The 19,881-nt window shown below is 35.6% G+C and overlaps 1 protein-coding gene and 1 long non-coding RNA gene across 3 annotated transcripts in view; both read right to left on the reverse strand.

Moving 5' to 3' along the window:
- SEMA3D (semaphorin 3D) overlaps positions 1 to 19,881 on the reverse strand; it is a 206,428-nt gene that overhangs the window by 76,923 nt on the left and 109,624 nt on the right. For both annotated transcript variants that reach the window (XM_035020475.1, XM_035020476.1), the window contains exons 4-7: positions 17,845 to 17,907; positions 8,333 to 8,452; positions 3,347 to 3,440; positions 482 to 610 (exon numbers count right to left, since the gene is read on the reverse strand). In XM_035020475.1, the coding sequence (XP_034876366.1) occupies positions 482 to 610; positions 3,347 to 3,440; positions 8,333 to 8,452; positions 17,845 to 17,907 (406 nt within the window). The remainder of the gene's footprint in view (positions 1 to 481; positions 611 to 3,346; positions 3,441 to 8,332; positions 8,453 to 17,844; positions 17,908 to 19,881) is intronic.
- Positions 8,542 to 10,254, reverse strand: LOC118020701. Its single transcript, XR_004681986.1, has 2 exons — positions 9,432 to 10,254; positions 8,542 to 9,297 (listed from the first exon to the last, which is right to left on the reverse strand). It is a non-coding gene; the product is annotated as an uncharacterized LOC118020701 (long non-coding RNA).

Raw genomic sequence — 19,881 nt, forward strand, 5'->3', positions numbered from 1 at the left:
TAACCTTTCAACAAAAGAAGTTAGCATTACAACCTATCCCTTTGTTGTTAGGCTGTTAGACAGTATTTGGATTAGTCATTAAAAAACAGACTTCAGGAGAAAGATTGACGACTTGAACCCCAGGGTCTACAACTGACAAGTTATAAGAACTTGACCAAATTTCTCAACTTCATTCTGTTTACTCATCTTAAAAAGGCACATAATAATAATAATGCATACCTCATATGTCATTGTGGACATTTAAAAAATCAATTAGAGCATGGAACAGCGTCAAGGACAATAGCACACTTTCAGGAAGTGTCAGCTATTATTATTATATACACAACAGGCTCTGGAGATTTGTCTTAGTGGGGAATTAATCAAATGCATTTTATAATGTTAAGCTAAACCACTTATTCCCAAACACATTTGAATGAGTAATAATGAGTTTCTTATCTATCCAAAAGCCAAGGCAAAAAAATGAAAAGAGAAAATCACTAACCATTGAGCCAGTAATGCTCCGAAATGTCGGTTCTGATGTAATGATGGTCATGAGTAGGCCCAAGGGACCGCGTGAATGCCGTGTCTTTGCCAAGGAAATCAGATGCTGTTCCAGAATAGAGGTACTCATCTGAGAGGGAGAAGAGAATACACAGGACTTCTAAGAATACAGCAGCAGATACTATTTGCAATATACTAATTTCATTGCGTGAAACCAAAGACGTTTCTTGCTTAACATGAGAAGATACTGTTTCATAAATTTCACGTTCAAATTTCGAAAAATTTGTAGAGTCGAAGACAAGATAACCCAATGAACTTTGGTATGCTGGTGCTAGAGACCTGAAGATAAAAATGGCCAAAGTCTTCTGAATTCATAATTGCATATGCATTAGCTTCTCTTATGAATAAGCCCTTCCTCCTTTCCCCTCTCCCACAAATAACTCAAGGACACATCATAATTAAGAGTTTGTCTTCGTAGCAGCACAAAAAATACTAAAAAGTAAATGCCATAATGAGGAATGGATTGCGTAATTAGTATTTACTTAACCAATACAACCTCAATGACCACAACTTTTCTCTGCCTAACCTCTGCTGAAAGGGAGCTTTCAGCACTGAAGTCATTCTTGGTAATTATAACATGTTGCATTCCTTGTAGCTAATCACATCTCTAATGGTTCTGATACACAGGAATTCCTGAAAAGGGAAAGATGTGGCTATTACTGCATACCGAACTTCTTTGTCCTGTTATTTATGTAAAATGCATATCCATGTTTTACCAGAAAGAGAGAAGTGGGGGGGGTACGCAGGGTGGGGGTCGGGCAGAAGAGAAAGGAGAGGAGAAAGGGGGGAGGTGTAAGAAGGGAAAGAGAAGGATGAGAGGAAGGGGAGGGAGAAGGAAGAGATCAGGGAAGAAGGGGAAGAGAAAAGGATTGAGGGAGAGAAAGGGGAGTGGGGGCCAGTGTTCCCTAATGCTAGTCAGCACTTGGAGGGGGGAGAGACAAGAATGTTGTCCCTACAGTAGAATATATTGCCCCTTTGAAAGCTAAGCCTCTATTTCAAGAAATCTTTATAGTCAATAATGTTGAGTACACGTAATAGACCAAAATAAAAAAAGAAAAGGCTAATCTCTATAGAGCATTTAGATTTTTAAATGGCTAAGTATAAGATCAGTGAAAGACACTGTTTTATCACTAAAATCCAATTTTCCTCAGAAATATTATCTTTAAAATTCTGACTTTCTATAAGTGATTGAAATACTTTCTAAATCCTCTGATTACATCCATCTGAATAACCTTTTACTGAACTATTTGAGTCAACCAATCTAAATAATGGCAAGAGTCAATTTCCAAAGGTAAACAAAACAAAACAAAACACAAAAGAGAGAAATCCAGTTAGGTAAAGTAAATGTAGATATGATACCACTTCCTTCTCTTAAAGCAATCCCCTAAAATAAATGGTAAATGACAATATTTCATTTGTGGAGCAAATTTTTAAAAAACAGAAGAAAAATAACAACATCAATAAAGACTCTTACTTGGTAAGAGTAAAGGAAACAAACTATTCGTTTGAAAAAAAAAACTATGGAAAGGAAACAAACGTGTGTTTCAACCTAAAAACTGTATCTGTATATCCAGGCTTTAAAACTGTCTTCTTTGCATTTAAATCACTTAGGGATTTGTAAGAGGGCTCACCGATGCCCATAGTCCATTGTTTTTATTAAGGATATGTCAACCCCACTTGACAGATCAGAATCCCAAATCATCTAACTCCCTTTCTGAGGATAATGACTGAACATCAGTCATACAATTTTCAAAACACACAAAAACACGCATGCTTTCACTTCAAAGGAAGATCACTAGTTTTCACTAAGTGAAAATTAAAATGTCATGGTGCTTCACTCTTATCGTCTATTCAAACATTTGATAGACAAGTTCAATAAAAAGAGAGTAAAGTCATGAACCAAACCAAGACAAAAGGGGTCCTTATAATGGTTAAAATTCAGAGGTCGGGCCAACATTCCTCAGAACAGACTTCAGACCCACAGCACTGCCTTCTTTAAACAGGATAATCACCTCACAAGCGAATTTAAGATGTAGACAAAGCAAGAGAAGACTGAATGTGCCAGCAAAAAATTCACATTTCCATTACTACAATCAGGTTAATGTGAAATTGCGGGGAAAAGATGTTATAAAATTCTATTATCTGTATTCTATGTTATCTGTATTCTATCATTTGTTTTATTAGTTTATCCACTACATCTTACTATTAATCCTTCCACTCAAATCTTCAACATATTTTGTAACCTATTATGTTTAGGAATTGCTAAATTTAACTTCTGTAGTAAGCCAAATAGGGGCATAGCTTAGTATAAGAAAATCTGAGACAACTAAATATAAAATTATAGAACAAGTAACTATGTGTCATTTGCATTAAAAAGAATTCAACCAGAACTTCATTTAAAAACTGTATAGAGGGGCACCTGGGTGGCTCAGTTGGTTAAGCATCTGCCTTCGGCTCAGGTCATGATCTTGGGGTCCTGGGATCACCCCTGGCTGGCTCTCTGCTCATCGGGGAGTCTGCTTGTCCCTCTCCCTCTGCCCTTTCCCCTCCTTGTGCTCTCACTCTCTCTTTCTCAGATAAATAAATATAAATAATAATAATAAAAAAACTGTGTAGAAATGAAGGATCTGCTCGGGCTTCCCCTGATGATAAGGTTGCTAAATATAGAGATTTGGCACTAAAATACTATAATCAAATAGCCAGTGAAAGAGTAATCCCAAATAATCTTTAACTCAATAAGAAAATGTGGTTTAGTCTACACATACCTTTTCAGAAAACCACCTAAAAGCAAGGCCATTGATCTTACCTGTCATTACCGAGGCAAAAGGCTGCTGAGGATCAAAAGGACATTTCAGTCTGCCAGACTCCAAATTATGTGTGTCTAGTTTGAATATAACTTCCTGTTATGAGAAATATTAAAACAAGTGAGATTTTTTAAAATAGCAAATCAGCAAGAAGATAGGAGATAAGAACTAAATTCTAACTCATTAATTCAACAAAAACTGATTGAGCATATAGCATGTGCATCATGCTGTGCTCCTTAACTCTTTTGCAAATATTATTTCTGGCAAGGCTCAATTCCCATGTTTTGGTCTGTGTTTGCCCAAAGTAGTAATGATAATACTGAGTGAATTTTTCAATTGGAAGTAGTGATATAACCATCAATTCACTGAGTCTGGACCACTCTCATTATCAAAATCACCATCAAGCACACACATTTCTTAAGGCTAATAACAAATTTATTGAGCCTAATAAGCTAATTTCCTCATCTAAGAAATGAATTTATGGGGCGCCTGGCTGGCTCAGTCCATTGAGCATGTGACTGTTGATCTCAGGTTCATGAGTTTGAGCCCCACGTTGGGTGTAAAGATTGCTTAAAAAAAAAAAGAAATGAATTTACTAAAATAATTACACTTTCATTACTATTGTGGTTTATTTACTCACACATCTTCAACTAAACCAAAATAGGCCTTGTGACATTTTGTGATTTTAGAGACATAAAAGCGTGCTAAGGCAGACAGTCCATTTACAGAGCTGTTGATACATGTGGGCAAAAAAATCCCAAAAAACAAAACAAAAAAAAACCCAACAACCAAAAAAAACCCTGTTGTAGTATTTTCACTATTATGAAAACACTGTACACATTAAAACCACATAGTTATTTTGGCTGAAATATCTATTTTTATAATAGTGGCCACAGACAGAATGACATTGGCAGACTTTTAATATTCAGGAAAAAATAACATCTTAAGTTGAACTTTCCAAGAAAAATATGAATGTATAATGAATATGGCCCCATGAGTTTGAGTGTTTCATAACAATGACAACACTACCACCCAGCAGAAAGGCTGATGACTCACCCTGCATATGCACTAGTTAGAGAAATCTAGCATTTCAGATATTTTCTCTAGACAGTGTATCTACCAAGTTGTATCAGAACACATGCATAATGAGAAAGGAACATTCAGTGCTACTTATCTAGAAAGTAAGCAATGAAGCAAAAGGGATAGAGGGAATTGGATTGTTTGTTGTACTGTGTTGTCATTTCGGATTTGTTTCTTCTGAACAGAACCAATAGTAATGACCACCTTATTAAAAAAACAAACAAACAAACAGTGGTAGTAATTTAAATAGCATGATTGACAATGGCTATTTCATAGTTTTAAGTAAATGCACTTTCATGCTAACAGGAATAGTCCCTGCCATTAGGTACTGTGGGCCCAGGAAATTTATGTACATTGTCTCATTGAATCCTCACCATAAGCCTAAAGCTATAGCTACTTTAAGAATTCCAGCTTCACAAGTGGAATATTGAGGACAGAAGGGGTTAACTATCTTGTTCAGCAGCACATAGCTAGTAAGAGGCAAAGCAGTAGCTTGAACTCTCAGGGCTGTCCCCAAAGTTCATGCTATTAACTAATCTCACCTCAGAATTTCAAACTCATGGATTTAAAAATGTGTTAAAATCAATTTATAGACTCACCATGACCATGTAATATGATCAAATCCAAGTATGTTTAGTTGGAACAGGCCAGCTAATAACAAGCTGTGATAGTGGAACCTTGGCATGGAAAAGGTACAGTGAGAACCCATTTAGGGCATGCTTCCCAACTGCGAATGAGGCTACAGAGATGTCAGGGAAAAAAACACCTGTAGACAGCGGCACTCGTGTGTGTTTAAATATCATTAAAGGCACATTATTTTCCACAGATCAAACAGAACTGTTGACTCTAAAGCCTATAATAGGATATTGTAATGGAAAAAAGTAAACTGAATCCCAGCATGCCAGAAGATTAGAGTAAAAAGTTAAAAAGGAAAGACCAAGAAAATAGGAGAGTGTCACAGTTGATGAAAAGTACTAGATAAACCCTCCTAACTGTACAGACTTCTGTTTTTAAGATGCAACATTTCATTACATTCTCAAGATAAGCCCATAACATTGATATCTTGAAGGCTTAGGACAAGGTCTCTCTTATAATCTCCTGGAGAAAGGAATTATCAGGAAAGAGAGTTTCCTTAAGCCAGAGTCAAGGACATCACGAGGAAAATTCTGTAAAAAATAATGGTTGACTGAGTGGACTTTGGGAGATAAACTGACTGAATTACAGGACACTAACGTTTGAGACAACTTCAGTTTTATAAGAAAATTCCTTCAGCGTAATTAAGTAAGCAAAACATACCAGCGTATATTGTTGAAGTAAAGAGATGAGCATGATAGGAAAACATTTAGTTATCAGGCAACTAGGCTGAGTTATTGTTAATACCACCCCCATTTAAAGATGAGATTTCTGGCAGCAGAGGGGAGATCCCAGAGGAGAGAACATCCTTCCAGTGTAATTACTAAACAAATAACAGGCATTGCTGGTATCACAGAATAAATGTATATATTTACACATACAGAATATATATATATATACATACACACACACAAACACATCTATACATACACACATGTATACACACACGCATATACACACACATTTATACATACACATACATGCATACACACGTCGCAGACATTATTTTTCCATGAAGTTTACATACACACTTTCCAAATCCTTGCTGCCTTTCGTGTTCCTCTTGCCTAGTACGGCTGAGTCGTAAGTGGTAAGTGACTGGAATGAAGCAAGGGCTCTGCCAAAGCCCATACAAGCATTTTCTCATTTTATCCTTCAAATAACTCTGTGAGATAGTTACTATTATTATCATCCTCATTTTGCTGAATAAACAGAAGCTTCAAGAGTTTATGCAGGGCGCATAAGACTACGGAGCTGGTAACTGACCGAAGCCATAATTCAAACTCTGGCTGCCCAGGCTCCAACGATTAGCTGTTGACAACTGCCCTGACTCCTGTCCTGAAATCCGGATCCCACTGCCGGCTTGGCATGACCTAACCGAACATTTTGCAAATGCAGAACATACAAGACTCACTCACCGTTTCCCTCGCAAACTTGTTACTATTCTCACCTCAGTAACACCACTCTCTAACTCACTGCCAAGGACAGAAATCTGGGATTCATTTGAGCTTTTCTCCTCTTTCCTCTCACTGTCCCAGGATTTCCCAGGAAGGGGACTTCCCACACTTCCCTTTTGCATCCCTCTTACATATTGCCGGTCCCTCTTTCCAGCCCCATCAGGAGAAACCTCATCTATTTGAAAATGGAAGAGCATTCTAAATTCCCTCTGGAAGAGCAATGATTCCTGGGACTAATAATTCATTGAAAAAAGTTAAGAATCTTCAAGCAGCGTTGCCATACAATTACCTGTATTCTTGACCGGTGGAAAAATCACCAGGCTCACCTCCCAGCTCACCCATAATTCTCTGAGTCACAGACCTTGTAAATCTGACTGTCCCAGGCCCTCTTGACAGCCCCAAGCTAAGTAATTAGCTCCATCTAAATTCCCTTTCAGCACTTGTGACTTTCAGGAGTTAAAGAACACTATTTGCACCCCTCAGCAAGTTGTGAGTTTGGCCTTTAGCCTCAGGCCTCAAAACACATCCAGGCTGTGGGGCTATCTAATATAATTACACCCTATGTTATATATTACCCTTCATCAAAGCTAGGCAAGAGAACATTACACCAGCAACAAAGAATGATGGATTCAAGTTGCCAAGTCTCCTAGTGGTTCGGAGATTTAACTATGAGGGTTGCTTTATTTTCAAACAGTTGAGAATGGGCTGGTTAGACAAGTTGGTTAGAGAGGAAAATTAATCCAGCCACAGCTGTGGGTTTGATCTCTGCATGAATCAGTTAAATCAATGTAAAGAAACCTGTTCCATAAACCCAGACTTTACTTTCAAACACACAGCGAATTATCCTGCAAATATGTGTGGTTATTCACAAGTAGTATATACATAAACATAAGGATGACAGTACAACTCATCAAACCCATACAAAGAAACAATTTAGGGTATGTACTCTAAAGCTCAGTTGAGCATGCTTGCTCTAGAGACAGACTGCTTTGGTTCAATTCCTTGCCAGACCACTTATTAGCTGGGTGATTTTAGGCATGTTATTTAATTCCACTGAGACTCAAGTTTTACTAACTTGTAAGTTGGGACTTATAAAGGTACTAACTTCAGTTAAAAGCGTTGTTAAATTTCAGAGACAATCCATGTAAAGTGCCTGGCATAGTCCATGATACAAAGAAGGCGCTTTAATGTATCAGCTACTAATTAAACTACTGAAATCTGCATGTTTCTCATTTATTAAAATGCTCATTGATAGCTGGAATATATTCCTCTTAATCTAGTACATCTTTATTTGCACTATGGCAATTCGGCCCAGCAGAAATAATGAATTCAGTGTGCTAATGACTATGTATATAATTTTAAGAAAAAAAAATTATCTGTACTTAGTGTGTAACCATATATAACAGGTCAAATTTGCTGGATGGGAAAAATGAAATTATTTATAAGATACAATTCCACTGCAAGGTCATATGGGATGTGGATTTTTACTAACAGCAACTAATATAGATCTAATTACAATGAAAACGCAAAAGAAAATAAGAACATACACAGAGTCTATAGAAAACAAACACTTTCAACATTTTACACTTTTAATTTTGATCATCTCATTAAAAAACTTCTAATCAAAAAACTTTTTATTGGGTAGATAAAGTGTGTAATCAAAATGGCAATCTATAAGGTGGTTGGGAACATGAGTTCTTATGTGATTCATAAACTATATGATTCAAACTTTATATTCATATCTGCCTGTTTTATGTCAAAGACATTAAGTGACAAGGTATTATAACTAATTGTTTTCATGCTATTTCATTATATTACCTCCTTGTAGACTCCAAGATCAATATAACCACATATTGGATGAAATGCTCCAGTTCCACACACATAAATGTGAGTTTTGTTATAGGGTTGAAGTACGCGGATAAAATTTGCACATTCTGTCTATTGGACATAAAAAAAAAATAAAAGCATTAGCACGCAATTCATGTTGTTGAAAGATCATCATTCATACCACCTGTTTTCCAAGTAGATAAATCATCAAGAAAAACAGCAAAAATGAAAACGATTCATGAGACATGCTTAAACATCTGACTTAGCAAAGGAAGCAAAACAAACTAGAAACTGTGACTTAAATGAATGATTGAAGCTTTTCTGAAGTTTTACAGGTGTTGAACTAATCAGAATGCAAGAGTGCACATCTCTATAGATATTCAGCGGGGCCTACGGAATGGATATCAACAGAATGAGATATCCATACCTTCTTTCAGGAATTACCTAAGAACAAAACCTGTCATGTTCTGATATTCCCACATTGTCTATCACATTATAGATCCACTGTTGACAACATCAACTGTCTCAGCTACACTGAACAAAACATGAACACACTTGTGTATTCCCACATATGTATTCCATTTTTATTGGATGGAATGCACTACCACTTTATTCCCAACTATTTTTAATGTCACAGAGCCTTTAAAAATCAATTTAATTTCTCTTTATTCCAAGAATCTCTTGTTCTTCCCCTGCATTTTCTAACACCAAGTCAAATTTTTGAAGAGATTTTTATATCTCTGCTTGCTTTGCATGTGCTTGGTCCTAAAAATATTTCTTTGCATTATTATCATTATAACATATATTATCTATCCCCTAATTAGTTACAAGTAGTGACTCTTAATTTTTCAGAGTAGTCATTTCTGTTATTATACATTATTTTTGATTTATCTCCTATAAGTAATTCCTTACCTTTACATGATTATTGGCTTCATGGTTCCTGGACCCCAAAATCCCTGAGAAAACACCGGGCTGGAGTATACTTTTATTCTGGATTGACTTTATCTAGGAGATGGGGAAGTGTTCACCAAGAAAGGTATAAACCTAAGAAACCACTGGGATTCATAGAAAAAGTCTAGTTCTTCCCTACCTGAATGGCCATGCGTTCCTCACCAGTCAGACGTTGACCTAATGGGTCACTCTTATTGTAAGAGTTGTTAAGAAGGAATATATTACAAAAGAACCCAAAAGACAAAAAACAATGACCTAACTGGTAGGGTGGTTTTTAGAATTAAATACAATTTTCAGAAAGCAGACAGCAACTTAACTGACAGGATTAAGTTAAATAATATAATATTAATAATTATTATTTACCCTGATTTGGATATATATAAAAGATCAATATCCCAGTGGCTATTCAGATTTTAGAGTGAAAAGCTAGACCTGCATAACTGTGGTAAAGAGTTCCTAGTCTCTAGTACTTCCCTTGGCCAGCTAGCCTTGCAATTTTATGTCTCAAGAATTCATAGATCCCAGTTAATAAAATGTGTACATTCTACCACAGAAGAATGTTACAATGAACTCATCGAATCTTCTGTTCTCTGCTTTCTATAAACAAAGCAGTTGCTTCAGATTGTATGAAAGGACAGCATCATTACTGGTCTCTCAGAGAGCTACACAAGGAAAGGATATTTCTTTATCAGGTAGGCAGACTAAGCATTCTCTAATAATGGCACTGCATATAGTTACTTAGGTTGTATGCCAAGGGGAAAAAAAAGGCACATCTAAGGATGTGCAAGTTACACTACAGACATCTTTACTATCCTGAATATTTTCATATATTTTGTATATGTTCTCAAACATTCATTATATGCAGTCTCTTAAGGAAGGAACACTTTAAATTCACTAAGACAGTTTTCTGGCAAATAGTCTTGTTTAACAAAAACATATTATGTCAGTTTTCCACCTTTCTGTCAAGGTGTCTGATGGAGAGAAATTATTTTCTATTTGCACAAAGGCACCATAGAGGACTAGCTTCATATTCTTTTTTTTTTTTTTAAGATTTTATTTATTTATTTGACAGAGAGAGACACAGCGAGAGAGGGAATACAAGCAGTGGGAGTGGGAGAGGGAGAAGCAGGCTTCCCGCCGAGCAGGGAGCCCGATGAGGGGCTCAATCCCAGGACCCTGGGACCATGACCTGAGCCGAAGGCAGACGCTTAATGACTGAGCCACCCAGGCGCCCCTAGCTTCATATTCTTTAACATCATGTTAGGCAATCTCAGATGAAAATCTAATTCAGACAGTACATATGTCATACTAATGATTTTGAACAAATAATAGAGACACCATAATATGAGAAAGCCAAGACAAAAAGGTTAAAAAAGTCTGTGATCACCAGATAAACTGTAATGATGGCTTCATCACTAGAATGAGAGGTTTTAATATTCTCCAGCTTTTATTTTACTCACTCATGCTCACTGAAGGGACTTTTATTTCTTGGTCTTTCCCCCACCAAGAGCTTTATACAAGGGTGAGATCTATACCAGGAACAGTACCCAGGGAGGGGAAGAGCAGAATTACATTGCTGGAGTGAGGACGGACTGACTCGCTGCCCAATTATTTCATCATTTTTTAAAAAGCTGTTTTAACAAATAGTCATAGAATTTAGAGGGTAATTTTTATGAACGAGTACTTGTGTCCTCTAAAATTCATTGGTTGAAACCCTAACCCCTCGCCCCCCCAGAGGGATGGTAATAGGAGGTGGGGCCTTTGGAAGTAATTAGCTTTAGAAAAGATCCTGAGATTGGGATCATCATGATGGGAAGAGACAGAACTCTCTCTTTCTCCCTCTCTCCCCCTCCCTCTCTTTCTCTATCTCTGCCCCCTGCCATGTGAAGATACAACAGGATGATGTCCATCTGCAAGCCAGGTAGAGAATTTTCATCAAGCACCAAATCTACCAGCACTTTGATCTTGAACTTCTCAGCCTTCAGTACTGTGAGAGATAAATGTCTGTTGTTTAATGTCTGTAGTTTATGAGATTTTGTTACAGTAGCCCACGCTATGACAGCAATTTTACAAGATTTTGAAATAAATATTTGTATAAAGAAATAAAACAACTTCCTTTCCAGATTATAAATTATGGAGTCAGAAAGATGAGGGACTATGAGAGACACAGCACTGTTTTTAAAAAGGCTAATAAGGCCCAGGGTGAAATTTTATACACAGAGGAGATATAATGTTACTGATTATAAAGAAAAAGCTCTGAATCACACCTAAAATATTTCACATCCTTTAACTTTTCTAGGAGTACTTTATTAAAATGCAGCCAGCCCTGGAAAGTAATTTATTATGCTAGTTTTCTGACTTGGTGAGATATTCACAAGGATTTATGAAATTCCTCCATCTCCCAGATTCGGGTGACATGGAATAGAACAATTTATGGGTGAGTCCTGAATTGTCTGACACTTTACAAAAAAGTCAGTTCTGCTCAAAGTGTTCTGTAATGAAGTTGATAGAGGGTAGTTCTAAAGCAGCCTGGAGGCAAGGAAAAGGCACTGGTTGCCTGATGGATGAGAAACCTCAGAACAGAGATCCTACAAGATCAAGTTTGGCTTAAATAGCAGGAGCAATGATTAACTTGATTTAATTCACTTAGCGTTCTGCATGGCTATTCACGGTAGTGTAATTCTGTGAGGCATGAAAAAAGATAATTTTGAGAAGCAGCTTTTCGAACTTTCCCTGAAAGCTGGCTTATTTGTTAGCTATTCCCCACAACTGCAAGTGTGGTTGCATGTGAGCAAACATTTCAATTTAGCGAGTAATAGGCTCAACTTTGGAAAAATATGAATTTCTCCTTCTTTCCTTATTCTTCCCACCTACTCCCTTCCCCACCTACCAACATTCCCTTCGGAAGAAAGAGAGAAGGAGAAGATTTAAAACTAGTATCGACTTTTTAATTCTCTCAAGTAATGCTTCAATATTTTACCTCACATATACATTTATACACTATATGTAATTAAATAAATAAGACAGATATAAAACTGAATTAATACTTGGAAGAAAAGGCTAATATATGTTTGTATTATGTATTAAAACTTGGAATTCTAGTTTCAACCTAGATATGTGAAAAAAAAAAAGCAACACAGAAATACAACACAGAAATTCTCTAGACTTATATATAGTCCAATTAAATCTAATACAGCTTTATATATATTTCTGATAACTTATAATTGCTAATTTTAATTTATTTAGGTTATGTATGAAGAGACATTCATGATTTAGAAATATAGTTTGTTTTTATTTTTAGTATATTTTGCAGAATAGAGTGATCATCAAACATTTTTGGTTATCACCACAGACTTTTCACAGTGCGACGGTGCTAACAGACCTCAGGATAGAATCCAGTGTACAAGGGTGTCTGAGTGGATCAGCTGGTTAAAGGGCCCACTCTTGATTTAGGCTAAGGTCATGATCTCAGTGTCCTGGGATCAAGCCCAGCTTTGCTCTGTGATCAGCGGGGAGTCTGCTGGAAGATTCTCTCTCTCCCTATCCCTCTGCCCCTCCCTCGCTCACACGCACATGCATGCTCTCTCTCTCATAAAGAGATAAATCTTAAAAAAAATTTTCCAGTCTTTACAGGTATCTGCTTAGGTCTTAGTGTTGAAAATATTTTAATGAGTTGTCCACACTTCAAAATAAGTACATGATAATCCCCACATTACACTTCTCTCTTAAAAATGGAAGATCTAAAGTAGAAATTTCTACAGAGCAAAAACTAGCTGTCATGGCAAGACAGAGGAAAATATTTTAAAGAAAAAAAAGAGAGGTATGCCTATTTAAACATGTAAAAGTGTATATATCAAATAACTGGGAAAAATATTTTTAAGTAAGTTGATCACAAAGTAATAATATATTTTATACACATATATATATCTTAAATATGTATAATAATATATTTTATATATATATATATATGTATATCCTGAAAATCTGTAAATAACCAGTAAGGAAAAGGCAAACACTAAAACTTAAAATTATAAATTATAGGGATATGATATTCCAAAAAATAAGCCCTAATTTTACAACTACATAAAATATTTAGTATTTATAGTAATGAAAGAATTTCAGGCAAAAATAACAAAAATAATTTTCCTTTTGTTGGCAAAGATTAAATACATTTATTTTATTCATTTACGTATCAGCATTAAATATTAACCTATGTTGTACCCACTATTATTAGCAAGAGTATGGCAAAATATACCCTCTCATGAACATGCACTGGTTAAAGCAGAGAACACATAAACTTACTGGAGGGTAATTTTGCAATGTGCAAAAAAAATTTCATGTCCCAAAAAAAAAAACCCAAAATTATATCCTTGACCAGTAATTCTACTCAATATTCAAAGATGTTTGCAGTATTTACATATAAGATTTTTCATGTGAAGCATCACTTATAATAGCTAAAACCTGGATATAAACCAAACTTCTAACAATAGAGGATTGATGAAATAATATATAAAGGAATGCAGTGTGGCTATTAAAAGTAGTGTTATAAAAAGGAATTTAATGACATGGGAAAATGCTCATGGCAGTTTGCAAAGTGAAAAAAAAATGTTTTAGGGGACTATGTATACAATGATTTCATTCTGAAAAATAGTAAATAGATAAGATAGAAGAATAAACATCAAAACGTCACCAGCTATCTCTGGGTAATGTTCATGGGGGAGGAGATATTTACAGATGACTTCCATGTAATTTGCAAACTTTCTACAATGAGCACTTTGTTTTGCTTTTAGACGTTCTTTAAAAAAGAAGAAAGAAAGAATGTAATCATAGAACTTGGGCGATGGAAGATCCTTGAAGTCTATGTCATGTCTCCATTGACAAGGTTGTGTGCCTCTGGGGTTAAGATGACAAACACAACCCAGGCTGCCCACATCCTGTGCGTTCTTTTGCCTGGACTGAGTTGTTGTCTCCACTCTTTATAGTCAGGACTAAGGACATTTCTTTAGTGACTTTCTTTTGAATAATATTCTAAGCAGAAACAAAATACTATGAAATAGCTTCCTGTCACTATTTCCTTTCTTTGAACTAAACTGGAGACTGTGGTCAAGAAAGGGGAATAGTTCTCTTTTGTTTCCTCATCTTCCACTCCCTCCCACCCCAATTAGCTAACTTTCATTATGGTAAATAATTCACTATTTTTCAGTTATATAGTACCTTTGTGTAAAGGGACAGTCTTTCCAAACACTTGTTAATCCTAAAAACACTCTTGGGAAGTAGGTAAAAATTACTAGAGAGAAGGGAGGAGAGAGGGGAATGCCAAAGGTAATAAAAGAGGTCAATAAAACCACACACTTGTCTCAGTTTTCTGTCGGCTGAAATCTATGCAACGCTATAAACTGAGGATCTCTATTATGAGGATAGTGTAGAGAGAAGTGATTTGAGGGGGACAGTTTGAGGGATAAGGTTTTCAGAACTTATACATAGAGACGATGGACTCTGAAAAACAAACTGAGGGTTCTAGGGGGGAGGAGGGTGGGGGGATGGGTTAGCCTGGTGATGGGTATTAAAGAGGGCACGTTCTGCATGGAGCACTGGGTGATATGCACAAACAATGAATCATGGAACACTACATCTAAAACTAATGATGCAATGTATGGTGATTAACATAACAATAAAAATTAATTAAAAAAAAAAGAACTCTAGGCAGTTCTTTCCAGAGTGTGAAGTACCAACAGGGGTTGCGGGGTGGGGGGATGGGACTTTGATGTAAGGAGGGGTCAGGTTATAGAAAGCTTTGTGTGACAAGCGTGCCTGGGTGGCTCAGTCAGTTAAGCGTCTGACTCTTAGTTTCAGCTCAGGTCATGATCTCAGGGTCCTGAGAACGAGCCCCTCATTGGGTTCCTCTCTCATTGTGGAGTCTGCTTGTCCTTCTCTCTCTGTTCCACACCCCCCCACTCACGCTCTCTGTCTCTAAAATAAATAAATAAAATCTTAAAAAAAAAACAAAACTTATACGTAGAGTTCAGACCTTTATGTGTAGATCACAATGTTGTGTAAGAGCACCGATTATGGGGCAAGACTTCTGGATTCAATTTCTGGCTTCACTATTTACTAGATATGTGATACTGGGCAAGCCATTTAATTTTTCTGGCCTCAGTCTTCTCATCTACAAAATGAGGAATAATAATAAAATGTAGCCTGTAATATTGTTATAAGGATTAAACGAGATTATAAAGCATTGGAAGCTGTTCCTGGAACAGGGTAAGTGCTATAAAAGTGTTAGCCATTCTTAGTAATGCTAAAATATACTATTATTTTAAAGTGACAGATTAAAAAGAAGGAGACAGAGAATTGTATTATCCCTACATGATTCAACATCAAACTTTACAGTTTGCAGTGAAAAGAGAAAAGCTCCCCATATCTCTAATCCTGAGCTGGCAGTAGGTGTGCTTAAAGGTTAAAGGTGATTAGTAGCTCCCAAATACAAATGAATTGCAAGAATAGGTTCCATATACTCGGTCCTACATGCTCCAGGATACCACCTCCAGAAAAGTTTATCACCCTTTGCTTTAACTTAATCAGAGGGGCAACTGAATTACTATATAACCAGATTTAGTGAACATACTGAAATGAGAACACTATCACAATTAAAACCTCCACTGATGGTTTGACCTTGAGTGTTTATCCCTCATCTACTCCATGGGAACATGGGCATTAGTTTATTGGGTGAAATTTAAACCACCTTTTCCTACTTGCCTCCTTTTTAAACAGTCAATACTGGTAAAACACAAAATATTGAAGTGTTCACGCTGTTTATGGTATGTTTGTACTGTTATTAAAATAATTTTGAAAACTCTCATAACCAATGCATCTTTTTTTTTCCCCACAAGTCCAAAAAAGTATTGAGGATTTGCAGACCCGAGCACCTGCTCAGTTAAGATATTGAACAGGGTGAAGAGATTAGAGACATGGGAGGAAGAAGAATATATTATAGAATAGTTTGATCTTTTTCATTTCAAGTAAAATAAATGTAAAAACTGTTTTCTGTTGCTTTTGATGTTAATACCCTCTGATATATTTCTGTTAACATAAATGTGCTTGAAAAGATAACATTTAATACTGAAAGAAAACAAAATAGGGCATAATCAAAAGTTTCTTTTGTTTTGATCATTTTGTTACTATGTATTAAAAGCCCCATGATAGTAGAAACTGTATCCTTTCATACACATATTTACTTACATATTTAGGTTCTTAATACATATTTGTTGAATAAATAAATACATGAACAAATGGGTGAGCAAACCAGTGGTCTCAAATTCTTAGTTTCCTAAACTTTCCCTCAATTATATGAGGCATCATGTGTCACATTGTTTTATTTTTATCACATTGATAAAGTGAGAATTTTTGTACCTAATTATGCCTTCCTATAACACACACTCTTTGTTGTTTTTAAATATAAAGGCATTGCTCAGCTTAATACCCCTGGGTTACTGTGTTTACAGCAACATTAGAGAATGTTGCAAAAGACACCTCAAGATATCCACGTTTCTGAAGAGTTTTGAACCTCTTTTCATCTTCAGTTACATTCAGGAAGTAATTTACTTTGCGAAAAAAAAAAAAAAGAGAGAGAGAGAGAGAGAAAGCAATTCTCCCTATCACCACAGTGCAAAAAGTCAGGGCAGAACACAGAGCATCTGGAGATGAGGAGAAGAGGCAGAAAGAACCACAACACTCTTCAGTCATTTGCTGGAGATAAAACAGACAACACAATGTGGGGGAGAATGCAGAACAACTTGGACAATGTGAAAGCAATTCAGACAGGATGCCTCCAAAGCAATTAAGTTGGTTGCGTGTATCTATAGGTTTTCTCTGACCCTTAAGGCAGCTTAAACCAGAAGTTTCTATTAGAACCCCATTATTTATCCTTTATAAGTTATTTCATGTAATTATGCTTAAGCGAATTTTAGAGTAAATTATTTCTAGTTCTTATTCCAGAATGTTACGTCATTCATTTGCACCCAATTGTTCTTATTATCTCTATGATGTCGACTCTTGAATTTTTTCTTCTGGATGCTATAAGTTTAATTTTAATCCAAATTAACTTAAATATCAATTATATGTTTGTGATGCTAAAATACTCATGATTTTATGTGCATTTGCAAAATACAGGCATATAAATGAAAAATATACAATCCTATATTTTCTGATGATTTATTTTTTTATATTTAAGTGCATTTCTGAGATTTGTGTGAAGAAAATAATAATATCCAGAATTAACACTTTAGAAAGTCTAGTATTTCTAAATTTCTGCAGTCAAATGCTCTACCCCTGAGTTATACCCCCACATACATAGTATTTCTAAATTTCTGAGGATAATGGCATTCCTTTTGGCAAGATAGAAATATTTTATATCTTCTTAATCTTTACACAGAATGTTTATGCAGTCTTAAAAATAATACCCCAATGCCATTAATTCAATAAAAACCAATATAAATATTTATTATCATATCAGTACCAGTTTAACAAAGATATTTTTAAAGTCTCATACTTACATTGGCATCTTTCCCAGCTAATTTACATAATTCCACTCGTTCCTTTGCAGCGGGCCAATAAATCTGTAAAACATTTCAAAGTGTGTCAGAATCTGAATATCTAAAACACCCTACAATTCTAATTAGGAAAATGAGTGTGTTGAATTAAAGAGTGGGTATCAGGCTAAAACTATGTTAGATATGATGTAAGACTTTTGAGATTTAGATATTTTCCAAAGCCACCCTAAAAAAATTTCTAAGAAAAACTATAGAACCACTCATTTGTATATTTCAGTCTTCTAATTTCTTTTTAAATGTATTTAATAATAGATAAATTATGTTGAGAAGTTCATAAATTCTTATCATGATGTTGATAGAATTTCAGAATAGCATTTGCTTAAGCAAGAGATTCTATTTACGCTGTTTTTCTGTACTTACTCAGAGTGGTGGGGCATTATAAATGTGTCCAGGGAAGTGTGTGAAACAGCACTTTGTTACAAGCAAAGTTATCACTCCAAGTCAAAGACCAGTGTGGGTTTGCTGGCAAATTTAACATGTATAGAGCTCAGATGCATCTGTCACTTAAACATTTTTTTATGTATTATCTTATTTAAATCTCACAATGACCCCATGAGATGGCTGTATTTACTCTCCCTATTTTCACTTCAGAAAACTCATCCATACAGCCATTAGGTAACATGTCAAGTAACATGCCACAAACATAGTCACTGGCAAAGCCAAAATATGACCCAAGTCTCTCTGAAGTAAGGGGTCTCAATCACCACATAGTAATTATTATTTGGGCAAATGATTAAGGATAAGGGCGGCAAATCCCTTGGTTGGTAGCTTTTAATCATGTTTTAACTGTCTTGAATTTATCATACAGGTTTTTCTTTTGTTGTTTTTTTTTGTTTTGTTTTGTTTTTCTTTTGTTTTTAACAAAGTTTAGCAACTCTGTCAAGAAGGTTTTGCAAAATAAGATTCAAACAGTTACTTTACTCCATTAGCTTAAAGAAAGAAACGCTCTCTGCTAAGCTACAGGCAAGAAGAAACAAGAGTTAGCTCTGAGTTGCTTATAATATATGTTCCAAGAGTTCCTGACAAACTTTGATTATATTTCTCACCAATGTTAGCAGAAAATGTCTTAATAGGGTGAGGAAAAAGGAAAATATCCTGAGGGAATGCACTGAAAGAGTCTTGTTAAACCTGGAATTCACAAATGACTTAGAAGTCACCAATATTTATATGGATTATCTTCATAGTAAAATTTTAGGGTTTTATGTCTCTGAATAATAGAGACATAGAGAAGAATAAAGAATACCACTCAAACTCTCTTAATAGACAAATTCAATAAAATTACTAAGATTTTTAAATGAAGCAAGGTTGTTCATTCAGAGCACATTTTAACAGGCTGCAAATTATAGTCCAAAGATGTATCTAGGCAGGTTGGTAGAGCCAGCAGTAGGCTCAAGTGATGAGCTAACATTGATGTGGTTCGCAATAAGGACCTAAAGATGCCATTTATTCAAAAATGGCTTAAATCATGGCAATTATACTTTCATACAATTTTGAAAATTAGCCAGCCATAGAATATAAATAGACCACAGCAATAAAAAATAGTATGGGTGGATCTTAGCAATTCGTTATTAGGTAAAAAAGTACAGTCCCCCAAATTACAAACAGAACAATCCCCTCAGAACAATGTTAAAAAAAAAAAAAAACTAAAATAAAATAGACACTTTTAAGGTATATGAGTAGATGGAATAAGTAAAAAGAAGAACATGAGAGTAATGAATATGGGATTTAGAATGATGGTTGCCCCAGATTGGAAAAAAGAAGGCTTAAATTGTGGTAAGAAACAGTTTTTACTAGATCTTAGCTTTTGTTCTGGGTGGTGCCTTTTTCAGGTATTTGATGCACAAGTTAAAACAACTGAGTAATGCAGATTAGTAAATAAATTAATCAAAATGGGCCATGCATAAGCTGATGGACAATAGTCAATCATCAACCCAGAATCACGAGGTCCTAAATAAATGAAGAGGAAACATAGAACACCAC

The sequence above is a fragment of the Mirounga leonina genome, unplaced genomic scaffold (assembly GCF_011800145.1).
Source record: "Mirounga leonina isolate KUSES-001 unplaced genomic scaffold, KU_Mleo_1.0 Mir_174, whole genome shotgun sequence".
Taxonomy (NCBI): domain Eukaryota; kingdom Metazoa; phylum Chordata; class Mammalia; order Carnivora; family Phocidae; genus Mirounga; species Mirounga leonina.